At 35.6% G+C, this 26,126-nt stretch overlaps 1 protein-coding gene across 14 annotated transcripts in view; it reads right to left on the bottom strand.

The window, feature by feature from the left end:
- Positions 1-346: 346 nt before the first annotated feature.
- Positions 347-26,126, bottom strand: part of LOC112054660 (uncharacterized) — a 226,855-nt gene continuing 201,075 nt past the window's right edge. For 10 of the 14 annotated variants that reach the window (XM_052884841.1, XM_052884842.1, XM_052884839.1 and 7 more), the window contains 10 exons: positions 20,365-24,882; positions 20,015-20,074; positions 13,791-13,954; positions 7,003-7,053; positions 5,921-6,175; positions 5,123-5,363; positions 4,515-4,676; positions 3,996-4,122; positions 3,253-3,398; positions 347-2,477 (listed from right to left, as the gene is read on the bottom strand). In XM_052884841.1, coding sequence (XP_052740801.1) covers positions 2,455-2,477; positions 3,253-3,398; positions 3,996-4,122; positions 4,515-4,676; positions 5,123-5,363; positions 5,921-6,175; positions 7,003-7,053; positions 13,791-13,954; positions 20,015-20,074; positions 20,365-24,882 — 5,747 coding nt within the window. In that variant the 3' untranslated portion in view covers positions 347-2,454. The remainder of the gene's footprint in view (positions 2,478-3,252; positions 3,399-3,995; positions 4,123-4,514; positions 4,677-5,122; positions 5,364-5,920; positions 6,176-7,002; positions 7,054-13,790; positions 13,955-20,014; positions 20,075-20,364; positions 24,883-26,126) is intronic. The other 4 variants (XM_052884836.1, XM_052884845.1, XM_052884846.1 and 1 more) reach the window with 4 other exon arrangements.

The raw sequence follows: 26,126 nt of genomic DNA on the forward strand, positions 1-26,126 counted from the left end.
CATGAAAAAAATTTCACTCAAAAACTGACCAATTTTGCATTGACAGTTTTATAACTATTGGTAAAGAAAATGATACCTAAAGCCCTTTAAATATAGTCCAATATTCAATAAACCCCTAATTCAGAGCAAATTCAACCTTAAGGATTGAGTTTATGGTTGAATTTGCAAATGCGACTACTTGAATTGAGTGCCAAGTTGTGTTTGGCACTCATTGAGTGGGGACGTTTTTGGTCGCTGATTGTGCATCCACTTTTTAATAGGAGATCGATGACTTTTTAGGTAAAAAAAAAATTAACGTGATCAAGGTATTACAAAAAAAGTATAGAGGACATCTTTACTGAGTTGGAAATAAGAATGACTAGACATTGATAAGCCAAGTCAAACATTAATTTCTATCGCATTTTTCACTTAAATTTTACTATTATTAATACATCTAATTTTAAATTAAGCATACAAAATAGTATTGTCAACGTTGCTCATAATATTACTCGCCCTATTTACACCAACCATTCAGTGGCGTGCACAATGTTTTAACTAGGGTATGCGCTTTAGGTACAAATCACACAAAGTGGAAAATTTCTCCTCCAAAACTGGCACATAATGAATCCGCAGGGTAAGCATTGCGTTTATACATCTAAGTGCACGCCACTGCAACCATTGCATAGTTATGAGTATTTCTTTACTTGTACATTATATATTTATATCTAAGTTAATACGGTAACACGGTGGCTAATGAAAATTAAAATATGTTAGCGTGTAATGATTAGGATGATTTTAATTTTGCCAATGCACAAAATATCGAAACTTTGCTTTAAATTATAGTTAGTTTTCAAAGTTTGACTTTTGTTTAATAAATTAGAAATTTGAAAAAGACTGTCATGGTAGGTTACGCTATGTTACATAGTTTTTGTTTAGTAGGTACATAGTTTATTTTTAAAGACTGCCGTTCGAAGGAAAACGTTAGTTGCCCAATTTACCCAAAACAGGTAATTTTTGCTGCATACTTTTAAAAGTTACTTTTAAAAGAAGAGCTCCGATCCCCAGCTCCTACACATTAAATAAATTACTATAACTAATAAACGACTTTACAGGTATATACGTTTTATACAATTATACAACACCATAAAAATCCAATAACATATTCTTTGGGCGCGCAAAACAACTTTGGGATGGTTCGGTCGATTGGTACACATATTCTTTCCCTTTTTCTTTCAATCTATGCAAAAGCAAACGAAATTAATATACCTTTATATTAATTTTAAGAATAAAATTGTATATTAAAGCTGGAAAAAATACATGTACCATAGCACATTTAATAAATGGTATTAGTCCATAATATTTATATAACATGAATTATTTTATAAAAGGATATAAAAGTCATGGTTTACAATTTGGTAACATTAATTATATATACCTAGTGAACTGTTCAAATGTTAGTACAATCAAAATTTCGAGTCCATTGTAAAGTTGCTACATTGATTAATCTTTCAATGTGACCAATTCCTACCAATTTCTACCAAACATGCATGACATTACAGATATCTTGCTAAGTTTTCCTGCACTGTACCAAACATATTTTTATACTATTTATCCTGTATATAGATATTAGATAAAGTTTCATAATTATTATATTAATTTGACAATAATATTTTTGTAAATAATTTGTGTAAATCAATAAATTGTATCCATAGGAACTAACTTTGTCTTCCGTTCTTTTTTCTCGAAAAGTCATACCGTGAAGAAAATGAGACAAAACTTGAGTGTAAGTTGTCATTTTAGACGAGATAATATACCTATGCTACTTTTCTTTCTTTATATGGGTCTAGACCCTGGCAAGTAAGTTGAACCAACATGACAGTTGTCTGGGCAATACAGGTACAATTATAAACATAATTATAAATCGCGTCACCCGTAGTTGACCGGTACTTTAAAATATCAAATAATTGTTCGAACGCGATTGTAATGGCGTCATAATGTTACACGTGCGTCACTTTTTAGCTTACGTCCCAATCACTAACATCCGAAAATGTATTACTGCGCATAGTTCAACTTACAGCTCAACGATAAAGGAGACGGACTCATCAGCCGATGGATGTCCACTGCTGGATATGTCTTCTTGCATGGACTTCCAAACAAAACGGTTTCGAGCTGCCAGCATCCAGCGGCTCCCTGCAGTAGACAATTGATGTCCACAGTCCACCTAGTAGGGGGTCGACCAACACTTCGCTTTTCGATGCGGGGTCACCATTGGAACCCCAAGGTGATGGAATATCGTAATCAAAGCACTTTGTTGTATGCATTTTGTTTTGAAAAATAGACAGAGAGAAAGTTAGTTCTCGGGATCTTGGGAGTGTTTGTTTGTTTGTATGTAGGCAGTAGGTAAGGTTGTGTTTATGTTGTGCGTCGAGTGCACAGCGCGGCGCGGCGGAGTCGCCGCAGCAGCGTCTGGCGCTATCAGATGCGTTCCACGTAGTTACCTGGAACGTGCAAATATATTATGTCAGAGGGTGAAAACAACCTCCTGAATATCATCGTTATCAACCCATATACGGCTCACTGCTGAACTCGAGTCTCTTCTCAGAATGAGAGGGGTTAGGCCAATAGTCCACCAATGCGGCCCAATGCGGATTGGCAGACTTCACACACGCAGAGAATTAAGAAATTCTCTGATATGCAGGTTTCCTCACGATGTTTTCCTTCACAGTTTGAGACACGTAATATTTAATTTCTTAAAATGCACACAACTGAAAAGTTGGAGGTGCATGCCCCAAACCGGATTTGAACTCAGACCCTCCGGAATCGGAAACAGAGGTCATATCCACTGGGCTACCACGGCTCTCAATCTGAATATACTTGGGCATATTTAGAAGCATTTAGTTGGTAACACTGGGAAACAATATCTCGTTGATTATAAAATGGATCTCATCATCATCATCGGGCGCCTTCTTCCAACTGAAGCTTGGCGGTCATGGTGTAGAAAACTGTTCCGGTATTTTGCAAAATTTTTAAAGCTGTGTATAGGTTATTTGGTCCACTCTTTGACATCATCTATGCACTTTCTTCGCTATCTTCCTAGAGCACGTCATCTAGGTATCTTACCTTATAGGATCAACCTAGGAAACTCACAGAGGGATTGCAGATGCCCGAAAAAAATTGATTTACAACTTACTACCGTCAACAGTTGGTAAACAGTGCACATCTAGTATGGTTTTAGTAGAGGTATCTGTAACTGCCATTTGGTATATATCTTACCAGGGAAAGTGCCGAATCTCCCGGTCCGCTGGCTGGAGCCGACGTACCAGCCGTCGTCACACTTCTCCAGCACGTACACCGTGTCGCCCTCGTTCAGTTCCAGCTCGTCGGGGTTCTGTGGTCGGTATTTGTACATTGCGCGATATCTGAGAAGAGAAGAGATATTGTGTGTCAATTTTCTTGGACAGCTAAAGGTGACATTTTTATTCTTTAATTAAGTTTTATACATTACTAGACGCCACGCGGTTTCACCTGCGTAGTTCCCGTTCCCGGAAGAATTCGGGAATAAAATATAGCATCCGGGGATAATGTAGCTTCCCAACAGTTAAATAATTTTTCAAACAGGTTCAGTAGTTTCGGAGTCTGTTTATTTGCATTGAATAGCAAATAAGCAATGAAATCCTTCCTCTAATATTAGTAGGTATAGAAAGAACGAAACTTCTTTATTTTAGTCTAATTTTGAACATGGCTCATTCCATTCCAACAACAGAATAGGTAGAGATTTATAAATCCACCAGCCATCTCGAAAATTAGGTATTCTGTAATTAAAATGTAATCTAAATTTAAATTGAACAAAAATTTAATTAAAACTCTTTCCTAGTCATTTTAATATACTAACAAAGAACGTGGCAGCTTTTTCCTCCACGAAAGTAAACTTTAATAGGTCATCGAAATGCACTAATAATCGTATAACGAGGAAGGCCTGGACCTGTAACGGATAATGATGGATAATTAGTACGTACGGCACAGCCTCAGCGTTGGTGTCAACGTATAACGGCTCCGTGTTGTTGAGGTCGACGCCGGCGCCCGTCGGCGGCCCGTACCCGCGCTCCGCCGCCGACGCTCTCTGTGACGACTTTGTCACGTAACCTGCGGACGAGGTTCCGTATATTAAAATTGAAAAACCGCAAGAAGTCTGCAACATTCGATTAAGGACAACTGCTTTGTTTGCTCAGTTGTTATTATAATTTATTTATTTGTCTTTTTATTAATTTTCTGTGGGACATTTGAGTGCTCAAGCAACCGGTGGTAAGTGCACCAGAGTGAGGAACCTCCTCACAATACACGCGGTCTCAAGATTCACTGCCTTCTGTTGCAGCAGTTGAGCGAAAGTTTCTCAAGATGTTGGTCGAAGACTTGAATGAAATGACATAGCGTTCTCTTTTGTTGTGAGTGATTGTGTGTAGAAGTTATCTCGTTATCTCTTCTTGCCCTACTGTGCTTTGGCAGTAGAAAGTTGAGAATAGGTATTATAGTCATACCTGATAGCGGCTGAGTGGCGGGCGGGGCGTTGGACAGCGCGGGACTGTTGGGCTGCGGCGTGTAGCTGTGGGAGCCCATGCTGCGCTTGTCGGTGCCGTTCAACAGCCCGTGCGCCGCGGGCGATGCTGCCGGCTTGTCGCCAGTTGTGATTGGCTGCGACTCTGAAAAATATTTACTCAATATTACTCAAAAGCTTCAATTAAAAACTCCGTTAGGTGTCCGAATTCAAATCCAGAAGGTACCAGGTTCGATCCCCACTTGGACTAATGGACTATTGAATAAATTAGCCACTCGTTGCACAGGTTATCTTTTTTATTTATTTATATTTTATTGTTTGTTTGTTTGATTGAACGCGCTAGTCTCAAGAACTACTCCGATCCGATTTGAAAATTTTTTTCAGTGTTAGATAGCCCATTTATCGAGGAAGGCTATAGGCTATATTTTATCCCTGTATTCCTACGGCAACGGGAACCACGCGGGTAAAAACACGCGGCTATTTACTAGTTTCTTATACAAAACTGATCGTGGTAACGTGTTTCGTCTAGCATGCAATAGATGTCTTTTAATCTATACTGACCATGTAAAGCATAATAAAAATGCTACTTACCAGGTTTACTCGGGCTAGGCTCTTGCAATATCGTTATATAACTGTCTGGGAATATTCCGGTTCTGCTGGCATTTCTGCCTTCCCACCAATTATGGTCGATACGCCTCGACAGAACCACGATTTCGCCTTTCTTCAAAGGTAGTTCGAGATTTGTTTGTGCTATGAAATCAAATTTTGCTCTAGCTCTCCCTTCAACGACGGCTGGTTTTTTTAGTGTTTGAACTGCTTCGCCCTTTAGTAACTGGAAAATGTAAATTGATAAGTAGGTAACTCAGTAATCTATACTAATATTATAAAGCTGAAGAGTTTGTTTGTTAGTTTAATTGAACGCGCTAATCTCAGGAACTACTGGTCCGATTTGAAAATTTCTTTCTGTGTTAGATAGCCCATTTATTGAGGAACGCTATATTTTATATATTATCCCCGTATTCCTTTGGGAACGGGGAAAATATCATTGATACTGCGAAAATTTATGTTTCCCATGCGCAAATATAACCTTTTTTTATTCTTTACAAGTTAGCCCTTGACTACAATCTCACCTGATGGTAAGTGATGGTACAGTCTAAAATGGAACCGGGCTAACTTGTTAGGAGAAGGATGAAAATCCACACCCCTTTCGGTTTCTACACGGCATCGTACCGGAACGCTAAATCGCTTGGCGGTACGTCTTTGCCGGTAGGGTGGTAACTAGCCACGGCCGAAGCCTCCCACCAGCCAAAACCTTCAAAACCTTCAATACCTTTATAGTATTAGGGTTAACTTGAATCCATTAGTCGTATAGCTTTCTAAAGCTCTTACCTCAACGTAATTGTAAGGAAACAGTCCAACTTTCCCGTGCACCTCTCCCTCGTACCAATTGGAATCAATTTGTTTTCTAACATTTATAATGTCCCCTTTCCTAAAACTAAGCTCCCTAGTTGTCTGTCCATTGAAAGTGTACAGCGCTTTTGCGACAATCTTGTCGGCTTCGTCGTAGCGATTCAACGGCACGACTGTCTTCTGTGATGGCATGAAGTTGTCCTGGTGACGCCGATTTTGCATATCCTGTAGCTCCTGGAAAAATAAAAATAAAAAAAAATTGTTAACATTCTGAAAGGATGGATTCTTCAAAGGATTTTTAATAATAGGCTATTATGTACAATTGATGAATTCCTTAGTGGAGGCAAGAGGCAATTGAATTTGCTTCACACGAAATGTAATAAAAATATGACGTTTTAGGAGTTAAAATATTGTGTGATGTATTTTTCGATACGATAATTACTATTGATGATTTTCTGAAAGACAAAGGAGTTTGGAGAAAATTTAATTCATCTCACACGTTATACAAAAAAGATCTTACTTTACCTTGTATTGAGAAAAACATTTTATTACTAATTGATGAAAAAAGTGTAGCCAAGGCATGATATACGTACTATTTACAATACTCTTTTGTAAGCATAGGTGATATATTTTTAAAAACGACAAAGCTAAAAAAGAAACGTTAATAATTTGATATGAGCAGTCTACTCGTATGTATGTGTGTAAAAAGTAAACTGGACTAGATTTTTATGGGTTTTATACTTATGAAATATATGAGAAATGATTTGTTTCCTTTTTTGATGATTGACCAATCTCGGTTATATTATCGTGCGATATGTGTTACGTTTTACTTAAAACAACAAATAAAATATCTATCAGTTGTCACACCTGAAAAAGATTTAGGTTACGTTTTTTTTAAATTTAAATACATATATGTACATTAAATGGTATTTTATGGTAAGCAATATTTTTGCGTAGCAATTATTTTCGTACCATTGCATTAATTATCATAAAATAAAACTTTAATTAACGTGTTATGCACTCTTCAGAACACACACTAGTTTTAAACTTTCAAAGATCACCTTGATAGACGCATCGAAAGAATCTATGTCAGCATGTCGTATATTACTTTCCTGGAAGTTAAGATAAATGTTTTATATTCACCCTCCTTTGCGATGTGATATTTCAATGATAACAGTTAGTAACTAATAACTCTATACTAATATTATAAAGCTGAAGAGTTTGTTTGTTTGGTTGAACGCGCTTTTCTCAGTAAGTACTGGTCCGATTTGAAAAATTCTTTCAGTGTTAGATAGCCCATTATCGAAGAAGACTATAGGTTATATATTATCTCCGTATTCTTACGAAAACGGGAGCTACGCGGAACTAGTAGGCGTCCGCTAGTGTTAAATATTTGTTACACATTTTCGCCAGAACGGATTGATTTGGACGGATTTGGATAAAATTTGGCAATAAGATAAATTATAGTTTTCGGAAATTGCATATGTAGGCTTTTTTGTATCTCTATGTTCGTACATGGTTAAACCACGCGTCACATTTAGTTTAATACATTTCACAATTTTGCTACCTACATTTTTACTTGATGTCCCCTCATATAATAATGGTACGGAACCTTAACTACGAATATAATAGCAGTTCGTGTTGTTATTATTTAAACAGGTATACCTTTCCGTCCGGTATAATGATAGGAAAACACAACAGGTTGATCCATTGTGAAAACTAGTTTTTACTCATTATCTTATTGAAAAATATATTTAAGCAAAAAAGACCTTTCTGCCAACGGCGTAAAAATCAAAATGGCATACACATTGTTCGTAAAGTGAATGCTATTGTTGTGCTCTCTGATCAGCATTTGTGATTTAGTAACTATGGTAGTTATGCGAAGTTCAAGGTCAACTACTTGAGGTATTTCAATACGTACAAAATGCTCATCTAAATGTAAGAATTTAAGGAATGCTCAAGGATATGTTTATATGGATTCCGACTAGTAGAACATCGTTTTTTTTTTACAACAAGTTTTGTATATCTTGTACTAAAAACTACCTAATAAAGGTAAATTTTAGTACAAGGTATATATATTTCAAAAATTGTTTTGAAATATATATATAATAAAAATTAAAAAAAAAAAAATACAACCGATTTCAATACCTAAAAACGTACCCACTAAACTAAAAAGGGAAAAATAACATCATAATATGTTCTACCTGCTGATCAGTATGAAGGCGGTGCTAAGCCGGTGATGTATTAATTCAAGCCATGTGAGAATATCTTATAGATTTAGATTTTGCAGACAGTGTTGTTTCATGTGGTCCTGTCAGAAAGGGCTTAAATTAAGACAACACCGGCTAAGCACCGCCTTCATACTGATCAGCAGGTAGAACATATTATGATGTTATTTTTCGCTTTTTCCCTCAGTTCCCCTCAATTTCTCCAGGATTTTATTATCAGATCTTCACATGATGGCATGGTCTCTTTGCCAATAGGGACTATACCGTTTCAAACAAAAAAAGAATTTTTGAAATCGGTCCAGGCGTATTTGAGTAATCGGTGTACATACATAAAAAAAAAAATACCGACCGAATTGAGAACCTCCTCCTTTTTGAAGTCGGTTAATTATATATTTCAAAACAATTTCAAGTACATATAATATGTATATTTTGGTTGAGTGGTGAACTGAGCACATCAAGCGAGTCGCAGAGGTTCGCTGGATGCAGGTGGCCCAGTATCGTGATGTTTGGAAGTTCCTACAAAAGGCCTGTCCTGCAGTGGACGTTCATCGGCTGCTATGATGATGATGATGATGATGATGACGATTGGTACATACAAGATATTAAAATCGGTAGACGGCAAATTAAAGTCCAAGACATTTTTAAGCATTACGTGATCTTTGCTTTAGATATGAACGAACTGGAGTATCTTGATGCACTGATGACTTTGTGTTGTGTGAATGTTAAAAATAACATACACATACATCCATTTCATTATAATGTTTATAACATTTGAAGATAAACTTGACTTACGATCTACTAATTTACTTAATTACGTCAATTAAAAGAGACTAGAGAAGATAAAAATAGTGGAATCGGTATAAGTACGGTACTCCACTATTTTTGTCTTCTCTAGATTCTCTTCATCATCATCATCATATCAGCCGATGGACGTCCACTGCAGGACATAGGCCTTTTGTAGGGACTTCCAAACATCATATGCGACTCGCTTGATGTCGTCAATAGATTCGATTTCGATAGATTCTCTTATTAGATATTAGATAAATTAAATGCACACACATTTGGTTTATATTTTTGTGATGACAGTATCGAACAACATGGTTATAAGTATCTACGCAATATGTTGGTATAATAATATTTTCACAGTAATCTATCAAGACAAGTGACAGTCTAAAATAATCGATCACCTAGGTATTTTTGTCTTATCATTCCCGAAATGAATAATGAATAATTGATACATTTTTCAAGTGGAAACGCTCCCCAGATCCGCCTAAACTCGAACCCACAACCGAAACCAAAACCAGAGATGGGACGCGAAACTAAGAAAATGCACCTAATTCCAAATATCTACATTAGAGGAAAGATTTGATTGTTTGTTTGCATATAGGCTCTAGAAATGCTGAACCGATTATTTTTATTCTTTACCAGTTAGGCCTTGACCACAATCTCACCTGATGGTAAGTGATTCTGCAATCATAGATGGAAACGGGCTAACTTCTAGCAGTAGGATGAAAATCCACACCCCTTTCGGTTTCTACACGACATTGTACCGGAACGCTAAATCGCTTGGCGGTACGTCTTTGGTGGTAACTAGGAAAGGCCGAAACCAGCCAAATTTTAAAAAATTCTTTCGCTGTTGGGAAGCTATACTATCTCCGAGTGCTATAGACTATATTTTATAATATACCTAATAAAGAATAATTTACAATTTTTCGCTATGGCAAACATGTCCATTGTCCATAATGAACTTCCACTAAGCGATGCCAGCTTTCCCAAAAAATCCCAAAAAATATAAAAATATCTACCGCACACCAAGTTACCTACATCCCTGTAATTGCAATCAATTATTTATTTAATGAGCTATCTTGTTCTAAAATGTAGGCAAAAGGTTAATTGGAAATCTTTGGAAATCGTATCGGTAACCTCAAAGAGGCAATAAAAGTAGGTAAAATAAAAATGAGAGTGCCTTACACAATTATATAAACTTGAACCGCCAGCACAGTTGGCCCTAGGGTTGCCAACCTTTCTATAATAATTGTATTGTGCTATATTTTGGGTCTGCGTACTATATACTGTTGGAAAAATATATTACCAAAAAATACTATATTTTTTTAAGCAATAGTGTCAGTCTTATTGTTGTTTTCATAAGTTTTTAAAATTAAATGTGATTTTAGAAAAAAAGACTCTTGAAAAATACACGTGCTAATAATAGATTTTAAAAATAAACAGACTACAAATACTTCTCCTATTTTTTGCTTATTCCATAAAATACTATATTTTCTTTAAGTGTAATGTTTTTTTACAGCTTTAATATGAAAAAAACTATATTTTTCTGAAAAAATGTTGGCAACCCTAGTTGGCCCTAGAGTGAAAGTACCGAGTTTCGCTTGATTTCACGTCAATATAGTCTGTCTTTTTTGGTTTGTAAACAAATCCCTAAAAACCGGTAATCATTATATTATACTCCTGTAGATTAAATGACATAGATGTTCAGCGTTGATTGTATGTTGGAATACTAATAGTCGTGATGGCCCAATGGATATGACCTCTGCCTCTGATTCCGGAGGGTGTGGGTTCGAATCCGTATCCGTTCGAATTCATCCGAAATGAGTTGTGTGCATTTTAAGAAAGTTAAAATATCATGTGTCACAAACGGTGAAGGAAAAACATCGTCTATTGATAATGATGATGATGATGATCATAGTTAGGTTAGACAAAGTTCCCTACATCGTCCAGGTAATCAAACCCAGACTCACCAAACTCGGCATCCAGACCTCTCTGAAGAGCTTGTCTATCACGGCTCTCTTCCTATGATGAAAAAGGAGAAAACGGGCCACCACCGAATGAAACACAAGGCTTTGATAACTAGGTACATAATGACATGTAAACTCCGTTAAACAGATTTTCACACCTCACCTTAATGACATTCGATGTCATAAGCATATTCACAAACTTAACGGTACAAATTAATACTATTTATGCACAATACAACTTTGTTTAAACAATACAATACACGTATAGAACGCTGTGGTGTGCGTGCGAGTACTGGCCCGGTATTCAGATGACCATAGCTTTAATGTGGACCGAATGAAAACCGCCAAACAAGCGAGGTGTGAAGAAACTGCTTTCCATCTGCACAAAGCCTTACTTTATCACGTAATGTGATATATTGTACCGTTATTCACGTTATTTCTATCATTTAAAGTGCTATTTAATGCGTTTTGAGATTTGTATTTCAACATGATAAGAACATCAACTAATATTGATACTGTTAATTAAAATACAGACTAGTTGAAGTTGTTATAGATTCGTACACTTAATTAGGTTTAAGAACGTTTATAAAATGGTCTTTTTAGATCTAAGGTAAGATAGGAAATATTTTCGCTACGTAACGACTAGATTTATTGCAAATAGTTGTAACCTTTTCTCTTGATACTCTGATTCAAAATAGACAATAATAACTGTTATTAACTTATTCATACTGCAAGGCCAGGACTCTCCTCTTTAATGAGAAACGATTTGGAGCTTAAATGGTAGATTTAGATGAGTAAATTGAGGCATATGATGAGATGCTTCGCTCCTCCAATGAAACTTGGCGGACTTAGTGTTTGTCTCTGTGACCGAGTCATCCCATCCAATCATCTAAATTAAAGTTTCAAAGAATGAGTGAGTGAGCCACTAAAATTCCGTGTGTAACTTTGGCTTTCAGAAGTTAATGATCGAGACCAATGACTAAAGATGCTCTCCGAATGTTTGGGGATATAACCAACTTGTAATTTCCGAGAATTAATACTGAGACTGTATTGGTAGATATCAAAACCAATTATTTCGAAGCCTCGCCCATGATATTAACATGACACGTAATTATTAACACTACCTAAATAATGCACCAACAAGCTTTGTATGTATAGTAATTCAAATTTACCAAGGCTTATATTGATTAAACTGCAGTAGCGTGACGCAGCGGGCTGAAACCCTATTATCCGTAAACTTGACTGACACGCTAATCGCGTTCTGATGCTAACCTCACGACCGCTCGTGATAGGGAGTTTAATCAACTATTTGTTAAAATGCCAGAGATTTTTTACTTTACTTGACCTACAGGAACACAGGTATGTCCTTTTTTATTTATTAAAGACCAATTTATCTCAGGATGAAAGCCTTATATGCTTTTAAATTAAAAGCTGATGACGTCAAATCACCAAAGTTATTTAAAATCACTTCACTTCTCTTTGTAAGTACTTGTACCTATAGTAAAAGTAATCATAAATTGTAGATAAAAGACATAAGAATTCTCATGTTGAAGGTGGTCTTGCCATTAAAATTAAATGAAAACTACTATCGCACAAACTCCTAATTACATTTTACTGCTCATTTTCTCTAGAGCAAGTTCAGGTTTGTCATTAATATTAAAATCTCTGAAAATGTGTGGGAGATTTATATACTTATTTTGGAATCGATTGGTTCCATATTATCTATACTAATATTATAAAGCTGAAGAGTTTGTTTGTTTGTTTGATTGAACGCGCTAATCTCAGGAACTACTAGTTCGATTTGAAAAAATCTTTCAGTGTTAGATAGCCCATTTATTGAGGAAGACTATAGGCTATAATTTTATCCCCGTATTTCTACGGAAACAGGAACCACGCAGGTTAAACCGCGCGGCGTCAGCTAGTAATTGAATAAATTGTGACTTATGAAATGGCCCTAAATAATTTATAAAATAGACGTATTATTTGTAATTATGTAATGAATTGTACATTTATTAATTGGCAGATACCTGCTTATAAAGAAATAATCAAGTATAATATATTTCGATATAGGTAACTTGTGCAAGATAAGGTTTTGTAAGTCTTGAGAAATGTTTCTATTACAGTTATCCGTCTAACGCAAGATTTTTGTTATGGGAAAAAATGTAATATCAATTCAAAGTGATTGCAACTTGTTGTTTGCACACTACCTACTACATATGTTGTGATACGATTCGCTCAATCGTTTTGTATGTAACTGATTTGTACAAATATGTTTTCAATGGTGAAGAAAACGGAAGATTTTCGGCGGAAGAAAGGAAACTTCTGTCATTACAATAGGTATTAAACGTAATCACATAATATGACATTATCTATGTATCGAGTCAGACCTTTAAAATTACGTCATATGGTTCAGTATTCCTTTTTTAAAGCCTTAAAATAAAAGTTGACTCATTAATCAGATGACCCACTTGAAAAACAGTACCTACTTGCATCTGTCAACCTACAGAATAGTAACTGACTGTTAAGTTTCATATGCCTGTAATTTACCTGCACACAGATGTGTTCGGTCTAAATAGACCAAAGCAGTGTAGCGGCTTGGTACCCTAACGTCCATCGGCTCATTCGGACTATGTGCCCTGCGCATTGCCACTTCAGATTACTTAATATGTATTCTTTATCTATCTAGTGGTTGGTACATTCTATCTAGTGGCTACGACTACGAGTAGCTGAGCCATGTCAGTGACTTTGGTTCTTCTGCGGATCTCATCATTTCTGATTCGATCACAAGAGAAACGCTCAATGCCCGCTGACTTTAAACCTTTATGAGATCCATAGTTAGCGACCAAGTCTCGTATGATAAAGTTCTACCTGTAAGTATTTATTCCGCCGTTGTTCCCTGTACAGTCGCTTCATATGCTCGGCCTGTTGTATTGCTAGCTCTCGCTCAGGCACCAGTGGTAGCGGGTCGTGACGCACCGGGCAGCGGTAGTGGATGTTGACGTCGCTCTCGACATACCGGCGGCTCGGAGATTCTGCATAGAAACGTTCACTTTGATAATTATTTTAAGTTATACTAGCCAAGCGATTCAGCGTTCGAAGAGGGTGTGGATTTTCATCGTCCTCCTTCATTTGATCACTTACCATCAGGTGAGATTGTAGTCAAGGGCTAATTTGTAAAAATGAAAAAAAATCAATGTGAGAGATTCGCACTTGCCCGATTTTTTTAAGTTTTTTTCTGGGTTTATGCAATTTAAAATGTAAAAAGGGGTTAAAAATGGGATGAAATTACACCGATTTTCTTGTAGACAAAGTCGAGGGCACTCAATCCTATTCCTACTAATATTATAAACGCGAAAGTTTGTATGGATGTTTGGATGTATGTTTGGATGTTTGGATGGTTGTTACTCTTTAACGCCGCTACTACTGAAACGATTTGGCTAAAATTTGGAATGGAAATGGATTTTACTCTAATTTTTATCCCGAAAAAATCCAGGGTTTCCCGAGATTTGCGAAAACTGATGATTTTAATTATATGAATGTTTATTACTCTTTCACGCCTCGACTACTTAACCGAATTAGCTGAAATTTGGTATTGAGATATTTTATAGCATATACTTTTTATCCCGGAAAAATCCATGGTTCCCGAGGGATTTGTAAAAAACTAAATTCCACACGGACGAAGTCGCGGGCGTCCGCTAGTAGTAATATAATAAATGTTACGAATGTTATGTTATGTTAAATGTTGCTAGTAGTAATATAATATCTTGGTACAAGTAAGCTATGTAGGTATATGAAATTTTATACGTATCAGTGAAAGTTGAGTGCCATCGGAAGTGTTATGGCATTTATGTTGTAACGCTATCGATGGTGATATTTCGGGTTGGATTATGCGATCACACGTAACGCAGAACGACGAGTTAAACCGGTTATAGAATTATCGCACAAAGTTATAAGCTTCAACGGTTATCAGATTATTTTACGAGTTAACTATATAACAGAGTGATAAAGATTAAAAAAATAATATTGAAAAATTCATCATTATCAACCCGTATTCGGCTCACTTCTGAGCTCGAGTCTCCTCTCAGAATAAGAGAGGTTAGGCCAATTGCAATTGGTATGCAGGTTACCTCACAATGTTTTTACTTCACCGTCTGAGACGCGTGATATTTAATTTCTTATAATGCACACAAATGAAAAGTTGGAGGTGCATGCCCCGGACCGGATTCGAACCACACCCTCCGGTATCGGAGGCAGAGGTCATATCCACTGGGCTATCACAACTCCTTCATTGCAAAATAGCTAGCTATAATATATTTTAGTTACAGCGCCAGCGTCGTTTACGTGAAGTTCTGTTTTATGCAAAAACCGCGGGCAGCATAGATTTTTCCGGGATCAAAAGCAGTCAAATTGGTTCAGTAGTTGCAAACACACACACACAAAATTTCGCTTTAGTGAAATAATACTAATATGTATTGGTGTCATACTTAAACGTCTTTTAGAAGCTGAATACGAAATTGAAAAGCTCTATGTCATTATAATTTAAAACCGTTGAAATATCCTCATTAGGAGGCAATCCAGTTTGATGCATGTATATTTATACTTATACTTTTTAATATATGTATTGTTAAAACTGAATATAGGTAGTGGCTAATGTTCCCTTGAATTTGGCTGATATGCTGCAACGTAATTTTAATACTGTTTTTATTTGGGGTTCATATTTATTTTCCAATATAACGAACCATACAAATTTGAATATCACTTGTATCCAGAGATGTTGCTTCGATTACGACTCCTTTAAGTCGGAATTTCCGATTATTATTACACTTTAGGTTCCGACTTCGGCTTCGACACAATTACATCGGAGATTTTTTCGTCGAATAAGCATAATTCCTAAAAGGAATCCAATTCATTTAATTTAATTTCTTCTTAATTTTGAAACCTCCTTAATTGTCAATTACCTTCATTACATCCCTGCTTGTAATACACATAAAGCTTGTAAAAAAACAGTTTCCTTTCGATAATTATTTAGTAATTCTGTTAGTATTTGAACAAGTAAAACCGCACTAAGCCAACATAGAGGAAAACGAAAGCCCTTTGCTGTCACAAATTGCCCGTCAACTTTCACTTAATGGGCATTCGCGACACGCGCGTGTAAACATGTGTATGCCACCATAATGTGTATATATACCTAGGTACATGTACTCAGTGGCGTGGACAAGGTGTTTGACTAGGGCAAGCACTACGTAGAATCAAAATAAAAAATTTCTTCATGGTAGGCAGTGCATTTTTGCATTTACGAAGTGCACGCTACCGCATGTACTTTTAGTACGAGAGCTTGCAATAGCCAGACAAACCTCATTTTTTGAAAGCTGAATATTTGTAATGCTTTTTTTTTGGTAGGTACTTAAATACGATATTCAATTTATCGACTTCGTGGTATTAAGCGTACTGTTTTAATGTTTTCCTCGGTATAATAAGAAGTAAGAAATCACAGCCCTAGTCAGTTACATAACTAATTAAAGTATCCAAATAGACAAGTAACTTGTAGAGTTATAGTAGAGATGTCTCTTGATTTTCGATAGTTTGATCTCACTAAGCTTATTATCACAGAACTGGAACTAAGGAAAGTACAAAATATATAAAAGTAAAACTTAGAAATAGACAAGTAGGACGTACGTGACTATTGAACCAAAAGTAACTTTACTGACGAAACTACAATTATTTAGTTAATAGCTGATTTATATAATAATTGGTAACTAAAATGTTAAGATATTTTGAAGAAAATTGCAGTAAGAGTAGGGTAAATACAAATAGGAATAATCGTGTTTTTTACGCAAATTAGTCACTTTTCATAATTTTTCTTTACATATAACTAGCGGACGCACGCGACTTCGTCCGAACTTTCAACTGCCCCTATCCTACCCCTGCCCCTACTCCTACCCTACCTACCCTACCCATACCCTACCCCTACCCTGCCCCTACGATAATTTTGTTGGTAGATTTATTACACCTTGTGTCCAAAAAACCCAAATATCCTACGGAACCCTATTTTTTCCTAAATACAATTTAGCCTATGTTACTTGTGGATAATGTAGCTTTCGAATGGTGAAAGAATTTTTAAAATCGGTCCAGTAGTTTTTGAGCTAAAGCCCTAATGTTAAGAATTCTGTTTTTGAAAAAAATATTACATATTTTTATTTCATTATTGGGTGTAGGATTAATAGTTAAGTAGATAATTATTACAATTTAAACTTCATTGTTAGTTAATTTCAAAAACAAATCCACAGAATGTTATTCTGAACATTACATTCCAACATAACGACCGGCGTAACTAATTTTGTAAGTCACCAGCATTCTGGTATGTCGTTACAACACATCCCGTTATTTCCTAATCATTCGTTAAATCACACGCATCGATACATAAAGTACCTATTAATTTCCTAACATCGACATCTACGTATTACGCACAACACTAAAAGTGATGTTTGGTGATTTTATTTTTAGTTTATTTACATAAAATAACATACCGTAGCTTGTCATTTTCTTGATTTGTTTCAGTATACCCATATTAAGGGTCCACTTCACTGTACATTAAACTTATTCACTTCACGGAGTAGAGATCAGCCTGTCGGGCTGTCAACTTGGCAACGACTGTCGCTGTGATATCAGCTTTACTTTCATCGATGTCTCCCGCCAAAAATTTACGCACGGATTTCGCTGACAAAGCGGTTTCATCGTGTTTCTTAGATTACCATTTTGTGGTAATTATGTCAGCAATTCTTCGTTTAACTACCAGACTTTTTATGAAAACAACACCCATTTTCTTAATTGAGATAGATTAGAAACAGATTTTTTAAATTTATAGCAATTTGATTTAGTAATGTGAGCTTAATTGAATTATTTTATCGAGGTTACATTCAAGGAAACAAGCAAGGTAACACGTTTTCATCTGACAAAATTATTTAAAAATATTTTAATGGCTAATAATGAAAAGATTTTGCTAACATTAAAAACCGGTTTATCAGTTGTTTTTGAATGTTGTTGTCGTTGTTTATATTTTTAAATAAAATAACTTCAAATGTAAGTATTTTTTTTCTTTTATCAGAAAACGATTTCATAGATATCTATGATAAAACAGAGTTTTGCTTATTACTCTTCACAATTAAATTAATACCGCATTAATACATAATTAAGGTACAAGTATTTTGTGGAGCAAATTACAGCTTATATAATAAATGTAAAGATACCCGTACACAAACTATCGATAATAATAATTATCGTCATATTTCGTAGTAAAAGTACTTACTGTAGGGTAGAGGTGCATACACGTCTGGATATATTTCTGTCCTATTAACCCATTCTGATAAATCGTGTATCGTGTGTCGATTATCTTGCGAATTAATATTATTGTTATAAGTTTTTTTTCTCGGAGTTACAGTGGGTTTGAACTCAGCGTTTTCTTTATATTTACTGTCATTTAGGTCATTGATATTTGTTAGCGAAGACGTACGTTCACGTGAAGGTGTTGTTATATCACTGTAGGTACGCAAGTTATTGCTTTGAATTGACTGAGTAACTTTATTGTCAGTTGTATCAATGTTATTAATATTTTTGTCCAAAAGTTTATTTTTATTTACATCTTCGCGTATAGGAATAGCAGGAGGCTCTTTTTTAGGTTGACTCTGAAGCTCTACAAAGGGATCGATTTTTATGTTATCTTCATAGGAATCTACACATATTTCAGGTATACCATTATTAATTGAGTTTTGTAGAAGCTTATTGAATTTGTAATCATCTGTTAATGTTACGGGATCGTTAGAAACTGGTTCGGATATGATTTCAGCAAACTTTGGTTCAAATTCAGTATTTGTCCATGAAGTGAGAATTTCATCGTGTTTTTCAGTCGATATATTACTTTTTAGACTATCCGAATCACTCTTTGACATAGACTCATTTGGACTATTTTCTTTAGAAAAGTATGCACTGTCATCATGTTCTGCATACTGTTCTTCACTTTCATCAAAAAATATATTTTTTTTAACGTAAGAATTCAAAGCTTTTAGCGATCTTGACATGGATCCCGACATTGGGATATCCTTAAACAATGCACCATCATCGTACGGATACGTTTCAAAGTTGACACTTTTAACACTACGTTCTCTGGTTTCACTTTTATAATTATTGTTCATTTTAGTTTATCCACGATGGATCATCTTTGGAATGAACTGAAATTCCTAACTGTTTGCACTAGACTGAAGTACTGATAACACGGATAGGTTATCTGTGAGTCAGTTTGATAAAACTTGTTGTTGATAATATACCACTGGTCATTTTACGCAACAAAACCTCTTTCACAATCAAACACATAAAGCTAAATAACAATTAACAGCACTGGCAAACAGCATTTCCGAGCACAAGAGCGTAAGATACTATTTACAATCGGATAAAAACTGTTCGAACCGGTTTTGGTTCAGTCAAATTATATGACGTAAATATCTCGTCGACCTTTAAAAATCACAAAAAGTTTATAGCTAGTAAAGTTATTGTACGCAATTTGTATATTGAATTCACTTTGGCAAAGTCCACGTACGTTTTCGTTGCGGCAGTTAGACAAATAAAGTTCCGATTGTTCTCAACAAAGGCCATTGTTCCTTTTTTTATTAGGTTTGATGATTTTATTGTATCATTCTATACACTCTCACGTACTCCTAATATAGTTCTTATGGTGCACACACAGACACGGACACGGTTAATATTCAACATTTTTGTACTTTTTCATGTTTTGTATTTTTATATTAAACACGTGCTCGTGAATGACCTTCACTGCAAATAGTCGCTAGACATAAACTTTTAGCATTAAACATATGTACTGATATTTAAGGTTCTGTACAAGTGTAAAACTTTAACAACACATACTAAAATAGAATAAAATAAATATTTAGAGGGCTATACATCTAGATCAGTTTCTTTGCCGTTTTTAAATACAATGGTACGGAAGCTTTCGTGCGCGATTCTGACCCGAACTTGGCCGGTTTATTTAATAACAGTTGCACATGAAACATAGAAGCCGCATAACACAAACAGATACTTGCCTGAATCTGAGAAGCTGCTGCGAGATGCTCGCCGGGGAGGTTCCGGTGCGGTGTCGTTCTCTAACAGGATACAATAAAACAAGATGGTAAAGAACTAAAATAACTAAATATCGTGTGCAATAACAAGAAAAACAAGGATAGATTGATAACCGTTACTACCTAAATGCTTTTTGTTGAATAATTTTTTCAAAAGTCTAAAAATGATATTACAATAATATTTTTGAATTATAAATGAGTTATATGTAAGAAAACACAAACGATTATCTGTTATCAAACCACCTTTTATAAGAAACAAAAATAAGTAGTAACTTAACTCCAAGACTAAACAAAATATGAAAATAAATATTAACCTTGAAATGTTACTGTGTGTCGCGTGGGCGTGATATAGGGCGCTAGACGATGGGGCCACGACGTCGGCGGGGGCCGCGGAGGCGTGCGAGGGGGCTCATAGCGACTGGCCGGCCGGTGAGCCAGGGGGTTGAAGGCTTGCTTTGCTAATGATTCGTTTTTAAGAATAGAATTAATCTTAACCGATTCCTTATTCTGTGTTTTGATATTTTTCTTTTTATCGGGAACTGCACGTCCGCGAACTAGAGTAGTCGTGTCAGTTATTGATCTATAATTATCTTCTGGTTTTGGATATCTGTGAGCAATCCACGGTCCCGCTAAGTACGACTCTATGTCATGTAAATAGCGTACGTCCGGAGCGGATGTATAAATTTCACCAAGCAGAGACATCGCTTCGAATCTGCGCCGAATGCGTTCTACTTCTCCAGGTCGGCATTCTAGGGCTTCTTCTGCTGAATGAGATCTTGTGGTGTTACGCTTGCGAAGAGCGGCAAGTTTTGATATGACATCGATGTGTGGCATGAAACGATTGTTTGGACGCAGTGGCATGCGTGCCACTGGCAATAAGGCTCTACATTTTCCACGACGCGTAGCCCTTTCACCGAAGGGCCAAATATTTTTTATGTCGTTCCGAATAATTTCTGGATCGCTTCGGTACCGTCGCAAAACAGCTCCGGCTGCAGAGGGGGAATCAAAGCGTCGTGCAAGGCGGCGCACTTCCCCTTCACGCGCCAGTTTAAGGTAAGTGCGCCAGTATCGCTCCGGATCGGGGGACGGGCTTCGACTACGCCAGATTGTCTCGTCACTGGAAAATCGTAGCGTGTCAGGCGTTCTTCGATCGCTCACGTATACTTCTGAACGAGGCGAAGGCGATCTTGAATGTAGGTCACTCTTTAAGGGGAGGGACAGAAACTTATTTTTCTCGCTTTCCCCAAAAAAATCTTTAATATTTGTACATGACTGAGATTGAAAAATTTGATTTTTTTGCGCATTAGTGTCTTTTGCGTCAGTGACTGGATGGCATTCTTTGTGTTCAAGAGAAGTATCTCTAGCGCGATATATATTTTTTGGTTTATTGATTTCGTTTTTAACAGATTCAAAATAGTCTACTTTCTTTTGAACTTCTTTTTTAGGCTCGTTGTAAATTACTGTCTTGCCTGATATATCTGAGCTTCCAGTTTCAGTTTCACTTGCCGATGATTGATTTAATATTTCAGGATTTTGTGCTGGGTAAATCAAATACCTATTTTTGTCTTCTAAAGGAAGAATTGCATTTGTGTTAGTGTTAGTATTTACATCTGTAATTTTTGCTTGATTTTCACCATCATCAATACTTATAGCAAGATTATCACTCACTTGCCTAAGTGCTGTTGTATCAAATTTGTTGATTCTATTTAAAACTTCTTTACTAAGAGATTGTGAAATTTTTTTCTTTTCGTTTTCAGTAAGAGACATTTGCATTTTGTTAACATTATTCTTTAACTCTTTTTCAGAAGCCAAAGGATAGCTTATAGCTGCAATTGATTTTGATTTATTAAGTTCGGTTTCTTTTTCTTTTGTCCTAGGGGTAACTAAAGAGCTGCATCGAACGTGGAGCTTAGGATTTTTATTCGATACTGTATCTTTTACATCAATAGTATATTTCTCATTTTCTTTGTTTGACTTAGCTTCAAATTCTTTACTATATATCGCATTTAGTTGATTTTTAAGTGCGCTTACTTGCTCCATTGATAAACTACTCCATAGACGATTTCCAAGCCCAATTTTCTTTTGTAAATCTGTTAAAGAATCTGACTGTGGATTACTCTTAGGTTTATCAGTATTTAAAATTCTTTTATCTTTTATTTTATTTCTTGTATTTATAGTAAAAGCTGTTTCGGCTACACTTGTTCCACGCCAGAGAGGTTTGTACATATCTCTACAGTGAAAATGGTCTACTTCAGGATCTTCAGTTTTTTGTTGTAACTCTTCTTTTAGATCTTCTACAGATTTCTCTTTTACTCTTAGTCCTCTTTCTCTACTATAATCCCATCTAAAATCATTAACATCCCGTGGATAAAAAAGGATATCACTTTCATTTTGCGCTTTCTTAAGTTTCGAATATAAATTATTTAGCTCTTCTTCAGCTCTTTCGATTGTGCGAATTTTTTTCCAACGGTCAAAATCAATAATTTCCTCGTCTTTTTTTCTGTAGCAAATATTTCTACTAGATGTTTCCTTTTCTAGTTCTGCAACTCTTTCTAAATAAGCATAGTAGCGATTAAGTTCACGAAACCGTTCAGATCTTCTCTTTAAACTTTTTTCCTCACGAATGTATTCGTCGTAATCAGGATCATTTTTGTAAAGGTGAGAATCACTACAGGCCCTTGACGATATTTTATTTATTTTATCGTATTTTTTAACGTTATCCGCGCTTTGAGTTCGAAATTCCTTCTTCATTGATTCGAGCTTTGTTTGAGTTCTTGCATTATATATACGGCGATACGATGGGGATCTTATTGAAACTGGTGAGGTAGATTTACTTCGACTAGCAGATGTTTCATTAACAACTTTAGGTGAAACAGGTCTCGATGTTTGAGAAAAGAAAATTGTCCCGTGTATTTTGTCTCGAGATTTATCACTAACATCAGTTATTTCTGAAGGTGATATTGATTGTACTGGCTCCGAAAATATAACCCGTGTTGGTGAAATTGTTTTATGCCTTAAATTAATACTTTTGTCAAAGTAAGATGATGATGATTTCAAGCTTTTTGGAGGGGATTGAAGAAAAACGAATTTATTCGGTGATTTGAATTTGACTGGCGATGTGGTTCTTGCTACCTCTTCTTTCTTATGAAATATTACGGTAGGTGAAACAGGTCGAGACGTTTGTGAAAAATAAAGCTTGTTGGCTGGTGGTTCACTTTTACTTCGTACTGTTGCTAAAGATGATGCAGATCCAAACTCACTATCATATTTGGATAAACTATCAAATTTCCGAATATTACCGTTCATTTTACCAGGCCATGAAATTGACCTAGAATTTTCAACATGTAAAGGACTTGGTTGTCTATCCCACATTTTAAATCGTGAAAGAGAAACTGGTTTACGGTGAATCAAATAGGTATTCAAAGAATTTGGATAGCTCAAATTGCTTTCTGGCAAAGATTGAAACATTTTTGCTTTTTGAAGTACCGAACTCATTGAATCTGGTTCTACAAGAGGCATAACTGAATTAAATTGCTTGCGTAAGAATAAATGTTGAAAGAACGAGTCGGATACAACAGCATCATGTGCTTTCTTAATATCTTTAGAATCTTTCTTATTAAAAAGCTTAACCCGATTTGAATCGTCATCTAAAACATCTCCGAACTGATTGTCAGCTTCGTTGGGAGTGTCTTTCTGATTTTTTTTCGAAATACTTTTATTTTTTTGTCCCTTTTTAACGGTTTTACTCAAGTCTTTTATTTTTTTAGTAGATGGTTCTTGATATTGTATACTTCGAGGCTTTAAAGTAATCGTTTCTAGGGATTTTTTCTTTTTTAGGTTTGCTACCGAAGCAGTCTTTACTTGGTTACTCTTTTTCAATATTGGCGCAATTTGTGAAGAAGATTTTGACATGCTGGACATTACTTGTAAAGAGTTTGATTTTAAAGATTTACTGCTAGTTTCCGATTTCGTTAAGCATGGAGTAGATTTTGCTTGAATGTTTGCGATTTTCAATTTTTGGATTCTTTCTGAAGTTCGTATCATATCTCTACTTTTATGTGTCACGACAGGCACAATAGACTTGGAATTTGTCGGTTTGTATCCTACAATAGTATCTCTTGTTGGTATTTCTCCTTGTCTTAGCAAACTTTTTGGTCTTATTTTAGAAATATCGATGCGTTCATTTCTTTTTTGTGAGCCCCACAGTTTATCTAATGTAGTTATTTTGTCTAATATATTGGTTATGGGCGTCTTTCGCCCTGCGCCGCCCTCCAACACAACGGAAGAAATTTCTGCTTGCTTACGACCCGTACTAGGATAATTAATGGGCAAAATTGTTCTTCTAGGAGAACTAAAACTACTTGTTCCAATATTTTTGCCGTTACATGGTGTTTTTTGTTTAATATTTGCTGTAGCACTTATCATTTTATGTCTATTTAATGCTGGTGGTGCCGAAGATGATAGGATTCTCTTTTGACTTTGATCCTTTTTTAATATTACATGAGTATTTTCTCTACTCAATTTATTAGAAATTTTGTCTTTAAGATATCCAACATTGGATTTTTCGAGGGTAATCGTTTTGGTTGACGGAGAGGAATGTCTTGATGTTACTAATTGTAGTGTTCGACTATTTTTAGAAGATATTCGTCTAGGAGGTATCGGTGGATGATCAGTCAATGTGCGTCTATATTGCATATACTCTTCATCTTCATTGTCCTTCATAAGGCTTGTTACAGGGAAGCAGATCACTTCGTGCATTTGCGGCGTTTTTTTGTGTACTCGTATTTTCGTTAACGTTGACGATATTGGAATGTATTCAATTTCCGATTCGTCTGTGGAATTCCAATCGCTGTTTCATCAAATCTTCTAGAATTTCGTTAGGCGTGAGTAAATCGTGACCATTGTGCTCCTGTTGTAAACAAACTAGTGTAAAGCATTGATATCTATTCGTGTAACAAACGTGTCACCTAAAAATACTGTGGGTAATTTTATAAAAATTCTATTCATAGCATTTGTTTAGTTTTGGAGTCTACTGTACTCATGCAAGTGACCTTTTACCTTTATCTGCAGTCAGTTCCAGCGCCCAGCACCGATGTTATAGATATTATTATAAAGAGCCATGCATAACAGAATATAATAAAGACTTACCTGATGTGATAGGCCATAACAACTAATGCAAAAACGGTTAGAGAGCCTAGCTATGTCATTATGTTATGGTGACCTTGTTTAACAATGGTTGAAACGGTAAATGACATCAGTTACATTGCAGAACTGATGCACTGACCTTGACTTTTTAACCGACTTCCAAAAAGAAGGAGGTTCGGCTGTATGTATGTTTTATTTATTATCTTCGAAAATATTATTAACAAAGTGCTTTTAGAACCAACACCATCAAATTAAATCATGCTTTAGTGAATCCCTCCATATTAGTATGCAGACTTTATTGTAATATATTCCTCTGACTACTATGGTCTGCATTTCACTATAATATATATTTATATAAGTATCTAGAGAATAATTTATTCTATGAAAAACTCAATTTCTATAAGTATTGTGATTGATGGTGAAATTGTCGAATTGTTATTTTTACTATCTTATCTGAGAAAAGTATATGCGCGAGATTTGAACCGATATTGATAACATTCCAATAATATATTTGGGTAGTTTTGGATTAACTTTTGTACGTATTTATAGGAAGGTAGCTTTTGGTAGGTTTTATTAACAACTTTTCTCGAGCATCACACTCAATAACTTGCAGTCAGGGAGACTGTTTATTGAAAACAAATTACATACAACAGGTGTAGGTATTAGCACCTATAGATCTTTTTTTCAATTATTTGACATTGCAGTATGAAGTTTCTAAGTAAATCTATTATTTAGGTATAAAAAAAACAACAAACACAGCCACTTAAATTAAAATGAAAATTTTATTATGATAAATAGGGAATAATTAATTTATTTTACCATTCTCCGCGAAAGACCGACGAACCCAAGTGACAACGTTATCCAGATTCTCTACGTAATTGTATGGTTCACAAAATGTATGGGAACGACAGATCCGATCGACAACTTGATC

The sequence above is a fragment of the Bicyclus anynana genome, chromosome 12 (genome assembly GCF_947172395.1).
Source record: "Bicyclus anynana chromosome 12, ilBicAnyn1.1, whole genome shotgun sequence".
In the NCBI taxonomy this organism is placed as follows: domain Eukaryota; kingdom Metazoa; phylum Arthropoda; class Insecta; order Lepidoptera; family Nymphalidae; genus Bicyclus; species Bicyclus anynana.